Source organism: Haliotis cracherodii, unplaced genomic scaffold (assembly GCF_022045235.1).
Source record: "Haliotis cracherodii isolate W230 unplaced genomic scaffold, xgHalCrac1.p SCAF_14, whole genome shotgun sequence".
In the NCBI taxonomy this organism is placed as follows: domain Eukaryota; kingdom Metazoa; phylum Mollusca; class Gastropoda; order Lepetellida; family Haliotidae; genus Haliotis; species Haliotis cracherodii.
The window spans coordinates 2,304,411-2,317,340 of NW_027266269.1; the positions used below are offsets into that span (position 1 = coordinate 2,304,411).

General features: G+C 41.5%; 1 protein-coding gene across 1 annotated transcript; it reads left to right on the forward strand.

Annotated features, from left to right (window-relative positions):
* Window positions 1-9,910: 9,910 nt before the first annotated feature.
* LOC139461323 (cell death abnormality protein 1-like) lies at window positions 9,911-12,623 on the forward strand. The gene is made up of 4 exons (XM_071242942.1): window positions 9,911-9,959; window positions 10,171-11,259; window positions 11,586-11,697; window positions 11,924-12,623. Exons 1-4 carry the CDS (start codon window positions 9,911-9,913, stop codon window positions 12,621-12,623), a joined length of 1,950 nt encoding a protein of 649 aa, XP_071099043.1.
* The last annotated feature ends 307 nt before the right edge of the window (window positions 12,624-12,930 follow it).

A 12,930-nucleotide genomic window follows, 5' to 3' on the forward strand; every position in this document is an offset into this window, starting at 1 on the left:
GGTTAGAAATGATCCCTGAAAACCTATGTAAGTAGGAAGAGGCGTCATAATGGATCAGATGATTAACTTTCGATGCACATTTCATACATCCCAACACATTAGCATCAGCTGGTTGGGAATGAGTACCATGAAATGAGATTCCACTTACTGTCCGAAATTGCATATCTACATGCATCATCTGGGATTCGGCCCACTGACACTGGATTCCCGTCTGTCACACCGAGGTGGCCGTACATGGTACAGTGGGAGGTGTTACGCTTGTACTCCAGGGCGAGACATCCGGGAAGAACACTGCATTCTACATTGCATTTCAAGAGAGATACAGCACTAACTTCGTGTAAAGCTGTTAGTTTATCATCAAAATGTTTGTAAATTTTCTTAAACCTTCTTCCAAGTACTGTTGCTTCTTGTGGTGAGGCCCCCAGTAGTATCAACATAGGCACAGCCACTGAGAGCATAGTACATCTCATATGTTTCTGTGGAGGCAGTAACAGACAGACTGAGTGTCACCTTTGTTTAATATATATGACGAACTAAACCTACAGTACTGCTCAAAACTAATGTTTCCGCGATTATGAGGTGATTCTGGTAACAGTAACTTCACGTACACACATACACACACACACACACACACACACACACACACACAGACGTAAAGAAACATACACAACATCACAGAGACACACACATTGATAGATACACACACACATGTAGACACATACACACAGAAATATAAACATACATACCGGAATCATGTTTTTTTCTGAAGTGATTGACTGTATCCCAATTTCGTAGATCGGTGCTCATGATATCAATCACTTTTATGATCCAGAATCGAGTATTTATTCATGTAGTCCTACAACTGGACAATTGCGGAATGCGGTATCAAACATCAAAACTGACATTCATACATGAAAATAGACTATTTTACAGACAAAACGTCGAATGTTGTAGCCAAAATATAAAAAAAATAAAACTCAAAAGGGGGAAATTATTTTTGTGATAACAGAATGACGAAAAGGAACCTTTTCTGTGCATCTCTTCAGTGCCATACTCTATTAGATAGCATAGTTTATGGTACGCGTACAGTGACTGAGTTGGGACGATTACGTTTGAAACTATATTCGCTTCAAATAACAGTATATCAACTTATAGGATGACACAAAGCTTATCAGCTCTAAACAACACGGATGTCGAAAATTTATGTTACATTTATTTGTTACAGACAGATAAGTATGAATTATTGATGGGTATATTATATTGCATCTGTCTCTGGCGTTAAACAAAACAGCCACACGATAGATGCTAGTAGTTTGTTTTCGCTTAATAGTACTCAAACATCACATCTTTGGAAGATAATGGTATGTCCCCGACGGAACAAAGTCATAATTCATAGCCTGTGCTTTTCCAGTGATACACAAGACTGATGTAAGTCGGCATAAACAAACAACTGATAAAAATAAAGAGGGAATATATTTATTTCAGTATATGTGTAAGTGACATTTTTACAGCAGACGAAGATGGTCACTAACTAAATATGATTGACTATTTGGAAACGTATACTCTGTAAAAATAGAAAGTAGAAAAATCGTAAATGTCTGACTGTTGAACACATCTATACAAACTTAATAACGCAAAAGGATTCTTCATTTTTGTATGGATTGGGAAATGTCATAATTTGTGTGGAAAGAATGAGATATAGCAGAAATCTTGATGTCCACGCTTGTCTCTGCACAAGGTGAGAATAACGGAGGATAGTTCACCTTAATGAACCTACAGTAGGCCTCAATGTAATGTTAGAAAGATGTATCAGGTGAGTGAGTGAGTGAGTTGATTGTGCTGAGCCTGATGTCCACGCTTGTTTCCGCACAAGGTGAGAACAACGGAGGATAGTTCACCTTAATGAACCTACAGGAGGGATGAATGTAATGTGGGTTGGATGTATCACCCATGAACACTGACGGCGATATGAGTCGTTTCCGTTTTACTTTTTCTGTGTGTCTCTGTCAAAACAAGACAAGTTTGACGTTTGATGTTTTACAGCGTAATGTCCATGTCGACAGGTAAACTTATTTCATTCATTATGTAATATACTTGAATGTGTCGTGATTACAAACTCAAGTGTTTAAATTCCATTTTTCACGGATGAATACCAGGTCCGTTTCTCCTGCCCCACCATGGAAGGAAAACCAACAGTGTGACAGCACGACGCAACATTCCCTCGAGTGTACTGCTGGGTATTTTGATACGAGATGCAGTCTTGTTTGAAATAAGAATTGTTTGAAAAGGATATAAAAGTAGTTGGGGGGCAGTACTTGGGACCGCTCCTGGCTTCTGATTGGTCGAGAGGATCACGTGACCTCTGATGACGGCACTTCCGGTCACGTGACATGCGCATGCGCGCAGGGCATGCAGGGATGTGCGCGCGCATCCAAGATGACGTCGCATCCGGTTCCGGTGGCGTGCACACCTCCAAGATGACGTCGCATCCGTTTCCGGGGTAGGGGAAAAAACCGGAGAATTTGTCATAAAAGGTGAACAAGATCGACATTGAAAGAAGCGCGTCAAAAATATTTGGTTGTTGTTGTTGTTGTTCTAAACATAGAAAAGGTGGTGGTGGTGGCGAAGGGAGGTTGGTGGGGAAGGCGGATGGAGGAGGGAGGAGGAAGAGGAGGGAGGAGGAGGAGGTAGGAGGGAGGAGGAGGTAGGAGGGAGGAGGACGAGGAGGAGGGGGGGTTCAGGGAGGGAGGAAGGCGGGAGGGGAGTCGGGTTCTTTGTTTTGTTTTGTTTTGGTGGGTGTGTGGCGATGGCATGTGAAAATGACAGCTCACTGAGACCAGCTTATCATACACAGTCGACGACTCTGCCACTTTGTTGCTAGGTTGACGTCATATCGGCGAAGGATCTTGCAACAACATTCCACAAATTATGTCATTGGGTATGGTGATGTGATTGTCAACTTTGAGGTGTAAGGTTTCGTTCCACAAGGCGATCGTGTATTGTAGCCCACTAGGACAGTTGTTCGTCTAAGTTAAAAGTCGATGAGTGGCGAATTTAAAGGTGCTAAAGGTGTTGGTTGAATTCTAAAGGTGAATCGACAGGCACAGACATGAACGTGATGTAGGTATATGCCTAAGTACTGTCATTCGTGTCTCCATGCAAACATGATGCCCCGCGTGACTCCAAACACACGTTTATCCATAGGATGATGACATTGTCACTCGTGTATTTATACCGAGGTGCTGGCACTCGTGTATGTTGACATGCGTACTGTCACGCGTGTCTTCATGTACACGTACTGTCATTCGTGTCTCCATCCAAACATGGTGCCACGCGTGACGACAAACACACGTTTATCCATAGGATGATGACGTTGTCACTCGTTCATTTATACCGAGGTGCTGGCACTCGTGCATGTTGACATGCGTACTGTCACGCGTGTCTCCGTGCACACGTCATGTACTTCATGTCTTCAAACACACATGGTGTACTACGTCTCTCCATGTAAACGTGATGTACTTTATGTCTTCATGCAAACCGTAGTGTCATGTGTGTGTGTGTTTGTGTCTTCAAAAAGACATTGCTCCATAGGACTATGACGTTGTTACTCGTTTATTTATACCGAGGTGTTGGCTCTCGTGTAGGTCTACATACGTACTGTCACGCGTGTCTTCAAACAGACGTGGTGTACTTCGTGTCTTAAAACACACATGCTGTACTACGTGTCTCCATACAAACGTGATGTACTTCATGTCTTCATGCAAAACGTGGTGCCACGCGTGTGTCTTCAAAAATACATTTATCCATATGATGATGATGTTGTCACTCACGCATCCCTGCTGAGGAGTTGGTACACGTGTATGTCTACATGTATACTGTCAGGAGTGTCTCCATTAAACGTGATGTACTTCGTGTCTCCATGCAAACTTGGTGTCATGCGTGTCTCCATGTAAAACGTTGTGCCACGCGTGACTACAAACACACGTTACTAGAAGTATAGATCGATACACATGCGTGACGTTTGCAAACGTGATGTACTTCGTGTCGCGATGCGAACGTAGTGTCACGCGTGTATCCATGCAAACGTGGTGGCATGCGTGTCTTCACAAACGGAACATACACAACCTGTTCAGCATCACTGAATGGTGGAACCGGCGATGACGGATGAGGACACCCCTGTCTCCAACGTGTGGAGCTGTTTACACCACAAGGATAGTTTATTCATTTTTCACATTCTTCTTGATGGGTAACTTCTGTGTGACCTTGACACCATCAAACCGAGCTGTGCGATAAACAGCAAAGCTGGTGAAATTCAATAAACAAAAATAGATTAACTGACCTGTTTAAAGTGGCTTTACTCAACGGGACAATCTATCCCGGAAGTATATGTATTCAGATGAGATGGATACTCTCGTCGCATGACTAAAATGATGAGAGGTAACTGATAACTGCATGCATCAACGGAATACGCTGGCAAACGCAATGACTTAAATGCCGTGTATAAAAAAAGTATTCTGTCTGATCATGTTTGATCCCATCTGTCACAGACTTGATAACACTACAGGTATATATTTAATCTGACCACTACTCTGAATGCGTCATGTATACATAGTGATGTATTAAAGGCTACGAACGAACGGGGCAGCTGTCTCGTTGGGTCGTGCATATTTATTTCTACTGGAAACTTAAAACGATGTTCCACTGAACAGACTTATCATCAGGAAGTCGGATCTGTAGTTTCACATTTATCGAGGGACCTGTGCCGGTGTGTTAGTTGGGTAGGTTGAACTGAAACCAAGGCAGGTGCTGTTAGATCCTGTCTCGCTCGACACTGGCATGTGGATAGTCTCATGACTACACGATGACACAGTAATACATGGGCTTCTGTAGGTATCACAGATGTGAGGACATCCATACCACGATAAATGTATAAGATCAAAGGACATTTATGAAACATCCTAATACAGTTTCGACACTGGCGTATCTGAATTCGACCGAATCACGAGAAACGTATTAATGAATTAGGAAAGTAGCCCGTCAGGTCATCACCATGGAGTAGCAAATCAAGGCTTTGGAATTCTATATTACACATATGTTTGATACAACGTATCTCAAACGGGATGTTAACCCACTGGTGTGTAACAAAGACACACGCAAACATACGTGATCGCTATATAAGTGCAGTATTCACGAATACCACGTTCGACGCCACCTCACCTCACCTCACCTCACCTCACCTCACCTCACCTCACCTACATACAAAAGCATAGTATACATTAACGTTGTTGAGTTCATATATTGTTAGGGATGATCAGGTAGCCTAATGGCTAAGCAGTTCTCTCGACCCGCCGAAGACCCGTGTTTGAGACCACACTGTACCACACTGTACTACACGACTGATGTTGAATGTGTACAACTGTGTAGGCTGTAACGTGCGACAACACACTACTACATGACTGATGTTGAATGTGTACACATGTGTTGGCTGTAACATGAGACAACATGGGTACAATTGCTGGTGTATCCCGCCGTGATATTACTGGAATATTGATAAAAGTGGCCTAAAACCAAACTCACTCACTCACACACACATTCATATATCGTTTATTCTACGGGAATACAGCTGTTCTCACATAGTTAATCAGTAGGTCATGTAGCCATTGAGGGGAAAAACATAACAAGGGCAATTCCACACAAACCACCTTTGGCACATAGGCAATGAGTGTGGATCAAAAGGTGCCTGGTACGAGTTTTAGAGCTATCCACCATTGTGTACAACTTGAGACAGAAAGTATAGCAATAAATAACTAAATAAATAATCAGTATTAAGGATCTATCTAACTATCCATGTCGAAGCACACCTTGTAGAACAGTAACTGTTACCGTCCATAACATGTATTTCAATGGTTGAGGTCAGACAACAACGTCCATATCACTGCATTCTGGTCATGTGACATGCGATGGTAGTTATCGCATGATGTAATAGTGCACGGATGAGTGGACATAAATCAGGGGAATTCAGTTAATCCTGCCTTCCTTTGTAAAGTGTCAAATGTGATTTCATTTATATCGCCATTGTAATCCTAAACACATGACAAACCGTTGTAATGTATCAACTGTTTATATAATAAAAGCAAAACCAACTTCACCTTGTCCTGTTGATCTTGTGCATGTTTATTTCTGCTGTGAACAGTTGTGTATACTAAACTACTTTTAAGGTGCGCCTGGTAAAAGGGGTGGCATTGCCTCAAGTAACTAGGCCATGAGCAGGAAGTCCGGTCCGTTGTTTCACATCGATGGAGGACACTGTTTGACCTTGTACCTGTGTATTTGGGTAGCTCTAGCTGACACCAAGGCGGTGTTGTCTGTTTCCTGTTTCACCCTCCACTGAAATGTCCGGAATCCCCTGACTGTCACGTGATACAGAGAAAATTGCTTCTGCATATATATTACAAATAAAAACAGAAAGTCACACACGGCATTCGTAACTTGAAACTTAGATTACAAACTTGCACGACTTGTATGCATTTGTGTCAATCTGTATCGTTTCAGACGGAAGCATTTGCTGGTAGTCAGTGTGTCAGTGCGTTATACATGAAATGAATGTATAAATCAATATGTTTTCAATAGAAATGTAGGACGTACTTTCGAAATGAACCTTAATATGTTCGTGACTTGTGTTGATAATATGGTATTCTATAATATCGTGATTACCTGATTCTGATTGATCATTCGGAAGTACGAAATCACAATAACCACTCTTTTTCATATCACGGAGTCGACCAAGAGGTGGCATTACAGGGTTCAGGAACCAGGCAGTTAGTACACTCTGGCGTTTTTGTACAGCTCTGTCGCAAGGAGAGATGTGACGTCATAAGAGTGAAGCGCGATGTGGAACTAAACATTAATTTAATGTAGCGACGGTCCACTGGATTGAAGGCAGTAAATATTCCAATTTAAAACGAAACGTTTTCAGATGAACCAGCAGCACATTTTGTTTAATGGCTAGTAGTGGTGTTTCCCTTGTTCGGAAAGACATCCCACTGCAAACATTGAATATAAAGCTCAAAATATTAGCTCACAATAACGAATTCGCGATTCATTTTGTCATGGTGGTTGCGCACTCGGTTTCATATTCAAAGTATTGCGACAAAATCTACAGGAAAACAACCTCTGTATAGGACACGTTGTACGTTTATCTCCTAAATAGGACAAATCATGAACATACATTTGCCCTAGCTGACGTAATTTTGGTTAGCGGTAATTATATTTAATTTAATTTTAGTCCTTAAGTAATTATTAAGTTGTTACTTTCTACTTTTATTCATTTGTTATCAAATTTCAGTTGAACGGGTTATTCTAGGAAGTAATTGAATAGAAACAAAGAAGTATTTGCTTGTCAGGCATGATGTATGTATTTAACAAAAGGCATACACACTATGTACATGGCCTTAAATGGGATCTGGTACAACTTATTGTCTGTGGCGACCGAATTGTCCAACATTTTCCTGATTTTATCCTTTATTATTGTTGCACACAAAGTCAGTGATCGAACCCACTCTGCCCCCGAGGCTTCCACAAAAATGTAAGTTCGACAACTGGTAGTGCAGGTCATGTACTGTGTGTCCCACACTGACGAGCGTAAATGTCACGGCTCCCATGACCAGTGGCTGAGAGAGTTAGGTCTCTAACTTTGTGTGCTTGCGATTAGGCGCCTCACTCCCAGATGGGGCTTTACCCAGAAAAGTACTAGAATCTTGCCTTAGAAAGTGTTATCCCAAACATAACATTTGTTACAAATTGAATTTTCCAGACTTTGATATACCATTGAGGCAAAATGATAATAAGCATGTTTATCAAACAAGGTATTTCTTCTGGAACTTGTTGGAGGTCAAATAAACAGATTAACTTGACTATACAGTCAATGTCAATTATGAGGCAATGTACATATTGACTGCAATTATCAGTTAAAATGCATATTGCCTGACAATTGACATTGACTGTAACATATATACGCTGTACTCGCTATCAGTTGCAATCCAATGTGTGCTGGGTGCGTTTTCATTGTAGTTTATATTATGAATTTAGCATATAACACACATTCTATATGTGCTGCCTGTATGACTTCATCGCATTTGTATAAATGTACATCATAACTCAGCCATTTCGCCCTGTATCCACCCTCTATAATGTGTTTTCTACAATAACACAACCATGTTTAATCACTGACACAGTTGTACTTTGGAGCAGAATACTTCCTCCACAGTTGTCGTGTGAACTTTAAGTGTATCAACGTCCGCACAATATTTCCCGATGTAAAAGTCACAGTAAATAACGTCCTATATACAACATTCAAGGCCCCAGTGAAGCTTTTAAACAATTGCATGGTACACACGTGCAGGACTTTCCAAATTTGACAAGAATGATGTCGGATGCAATTCGGCCATATCCCTACTGTTACTTGGATCTCATGTTAAAAGTAATCCATATTGAAATATATAACTGAATTGAGTAAGTGAGTGAGTATGGTTTTACGCCACTTTTAGCAATATTCCAGCAATATCACGGTGGGGGACACCATAAATGGGCTTCACACATTGTACCCATGTCGGGATTCGAACCCGGGTCTTTGGCGTGACGAGGGAACGCTTTAAGCACTAGGGTACCCGACCGCCCCCTAACAGATCTGAATGGATAAACTAAATATTTCACTGATTACTAGCTGTTTCCTTTCAATTATGATCAAAGCGAGTAAAATGTAAGCAGACTAAAGATATTATCCACACAGTACCGAGGTGAACAGGACGACTTGTCTCATGGAACATGCGTGACTTCCGTGGAATCCCAGGGAAATGATGAAGCAGGTTTTCCGAACCTGAATCAAAATGCACACATAGAAATGGCATATATATTGAAAGTTACAATCCTTTGACACAGCAGCTGAAACGTTGTTAGCAAAGCGACACACTTATCAGCGGAACAGAGAGAGAGGGAAATGAGTTTGTATGTCAAGAGTCGGCTGACAGCGACCAGTCATCTGAATTCAGTTGGAAAAGGCTGTACAGGGGAAGTACAGGAGATTCGTATAAGGTCATCAAGCGGTTTACGACATCAAAGTGACGATATGTGGTAAGTTCCATTAATCCAGATGGCGGACAAAAACGTCATTAGTCACCCAGTAGAAACATTAACATAAACATTTTCACTTTTATAACAAGTGAAAACGCTCTAACAGGACACATTTCAAGTGAATAACTTTGTTGGTTGATTTGTTTTTGTAATGTGGTGATGACCTGATGTATTACCATATGACTATATTACTATATATGTCAACTGAATTCAACTCGAAATCGCTTTTGAGATTTTGAGAAAGTCGTTGAGATTCTCGTATGACGTCATCAAGCAGTTGACAACATCAGGATGACGAGTTGCGTTTATTATAGAAAACGATATTAGTCACCCAGTAGAAACATTAACAGGAACAATTTCAGCATTATAACAAGTGTCTATGAAAACGCTCTATCTATTGCCGTGTTGATTTGCGCTTGTTATGTGATGATGACCTAATTACTCACATTCATGTTACCAAGGATACTTTGTTTTTATTTCCTTTTACTGACATTCAAACACAACGTGTATGTGATTTTGTTTGCCCTTCATTTTTTTTTTCATTTTTTTTTTCCGTGTAATGAGGAAATACAACATTTTATAAGTTAGATCATCACAAAGAAACTTCGTTAGATTCATACAGCCGCTGATGAACTCATCGCTCACTTTGGCTGCGTTGATCGAACAAGTGAGTTGAAAATTATGTAGGTGAACTACTTTTTTAACTAGCACCGTAACATTAATGTGTGTAACAGGTGTCTCTTCTTATATTTCATGATGTCTTCTTTATTACAGGTAAAATATGTCTTTGCTGGTGATAGTGCGCATTGCTTACCTGATCATATCTACAGGTAAACATTCCGATATAAGTTAAATGGTTCAAATCTTAACCTTTTAAGACTTGTTCCAGCCATGTAATTAATGTGTGATAATCATTTTCAAAAACCATGAACATATCCAGGTCAGCTATATACGTATTGTCCTTCTAGGGTTGATTTGGTAGACATTCAGATCCTTGATACCTGTCTTAATTTATTGATGTATTCTTTGTATGATTTCCAGCTGCCATTTGCAGTGAAGACCAACACTGCCGAGACTGTGACAGCGTCACTGGCAGTTGTCTGACTGAGTGTGACAGTGGTTATTTCGATCTGAAATGTAAGACTCCTTGTAACAGCAACTGTAGAAATAGGAAATGTAAATCTGTGAGCGGTGGTACAGAAGTATGCACAGAAGGTTGTGTCCCAGGGTATCAGGGCGGTAGGTGCAACATACCATGTGACAGTCCAGGAGGTAACTGTACAGCATGTGTTGGCGATTGTGATGGAGGGTACTGCCAGTTTAGTTCATCATGTGTGTCAGGATGCATTGGTTCCTACTATGGGTCTGACTGTAAACAATGTTCAAGTAGATGTAAGACATGCAATGGCTATACAGGGATGTGTGAGGAGTGTGTTTCACAATATTTTGGACCGAACTGCGAGTATTTATGTGAACACTGTAGGGACACGTGTCAATTCGGATGTCTGCGTGGCTGTAAAACTGGCTTTTATGGTGCTGCCTGTGAGAAGGAATGCAGTACAAACTGTGGATTGAGCCCAATGATGTTAGACAATAGCACTGCAGACACACGACCTGTAACTAATGACACAGTGGAATGCAATCAGTACAGTGGTGATTGTCTTCATGGATGTGTAGATGGCTGGCTTGGGCCACACTGCTCCTCACGGTGTAATATCAACTGTAGGAATGGGAGATGTAATGATACAGGCGACTGTGTAGATGGGTGTGTAGATGGCTGGTTTGGTCCACACTGCTCCTCACAGTGTAATGTTAACTGTAGGAGTGGGCGATGTAACGATACAGGCGACTGTGTAGATGGGTGTGCATCTCATCATTTTGGAAGAAACTGTATACCATGCCCTGACAACTGTATCGACCACACATGCCATGCAAGCTATGGAACTTGTGTTCATGGATGTACTAATGAATTCTATGGACAATCGTGTAACAACACGTGTGAATTCTGTCTTGCTGGTGAGTGTGATCAAACAACAGGAATGTGTTTCAAAGGCTGCAACACAACCGGACACAAATGCACATCTATCTGCAGGGACAACTGCACTGTGGACGATTGCCGATCATGTCAAGGTGAGTTAATATTGAGAGAAAGCACGGCTTTGTTCTTTGTTTTTATCTTAGAAATGGAATTATAAACTAATAAAACATCCCAACCAACAGTTGGCACAATTCTCATTTGAATATTAGTAATATCATGGAGTCGAAATGCAATCACTTATTTGCGACAAAACGTCCGTTCAAAGAAGTTGGTATCCGTTGGTTATTTCAGCAAAGTGAAACATCAGTTCTTATTTGTCTGTCATTGTGTTAATATTATTATTAGATGTACAACATTGTTAGGAAAGCACAAAGTAAATATTTCGCAAGCATATAAATACTCACTCATGGTTTTCCAGATGAGAGTGAGATTAAAACGACAATCGGACTGCCGACTGGGCTTACGGTTGTGGTCATTGTGATCGCAATGCTTGTATGCCTGTGTTCCATCAGACGTTGGAGAAGTAAAAGGTACGTACATGACAGGCAGATGGTTCCATATATCTTGCAATAGGTAGATATATTCATATTTTAACAGTTTATGATTGTGCACTACCTTGAGACTGATTGAGAACGAATAACAAGCATATTATTGAACGGTTGCTACTGTTCTCGAATCATTATGCACAGTTCACTCATTTTGTGAAGCTCTTTGACAGCTTACAGTGGCATGTATATTTCCCCTCTTTTACCGCAGAGCACAACGATCATCAGTTGTTCAACACAACGATGGAGGAGTTCAGGATGATATATATTCTGAAGAATACCAGGCCAAACACAGATATTGGCAGATCAGAGATGAAGATATAGACATACCCCTTGAAGTGCCAATTGTGAATCAAGAGGAACGTGGACACGGACTTGCCATGCCTGTTTTGGCGGAATGTTTTCCTACAGCAGGTGGAGTAGCAGACAGGAGCACTGATACATCCTACACTCCTTTGTCTCGGGATGTTGCAGACAGTGGTGCAACCCATAGTGTGGCCGGAGATACCCAGGCGAACACTCCTTTGTCCCTGGATGTTGCAGACAATGGTGCAACCCATAGTGAGGCTGGAGCCCAGTCAAACACTCATATGTCCCTTGACGTTGCAGACGGTAGTGCAACACAAGATTCTGCTGGAGACACACAGGCCTACATCCATATGCCACGGGATGTCGCAGACAGTGGTGCATCCCATAGTATGGCTGGAGATGCCCAGTCCTTCACTCCTTTCTCACGGGATGTTGCAGACAGCGATGCTGAAGAACAACAATCCTACACTGATATGTCACGGGATGTTGATTCATCCCGGAATTCCGCCATTGGCACTCAATCCTACGCCCACCTCTTACGTGATGATTTTGTTGATGACCTCAAGACAGTCGACAGTTACATATCCCCAGTTGCTGACTGAAGGCATCTTCATTGCATAACTATAAATCAGCAGCCTACTCTATCTGCAATACAAATATGAAGACATCAGTTATGTCATGAGAGAGAGAGGGAGAAAAAGAGAGGGGTGAGAAAGAGAGAGAGAGAGAGAGAGAGAGAGAGAGAGAGAGAGAGAGAGAGAGAGAGAGAGAGGGAGTGAGAGGGAGTGAGGATGTGTGTGTGTGTGGGGGGGGAGGGGGGGGGGGGGCAGATAACAAAAGCTATAACACTATTACTTCAGTTACCTGAAAATAACACCTACATGTATGATTATGCTATATATTGTGTCA

Excerpts from the sequence above, each read along its gene's own strand:
- LOC139461323 (XM_071242942.1), top strand. The coding sequence starts at position 9,911 with ATGTCTTTGCTGGTGATAGTGCGCATTGCTTACCTGATCATATCTACA. Across the intron at positions 11,260-11,585 it reads CGATTGCCGATCATGTCAAG|ATGAGAGTGAGATTAAAACG; the intron begins GTGAGTTAATAT and ends ATGGTTTTCCAG. Across the intron at positions 11,698-11,923 it reads AGACGTTGGAGAAGTAAAAG|AGCACAACGATCATCAGTTG; the intron begins GTACGTACATGA and ends CTTTTACCGCAG.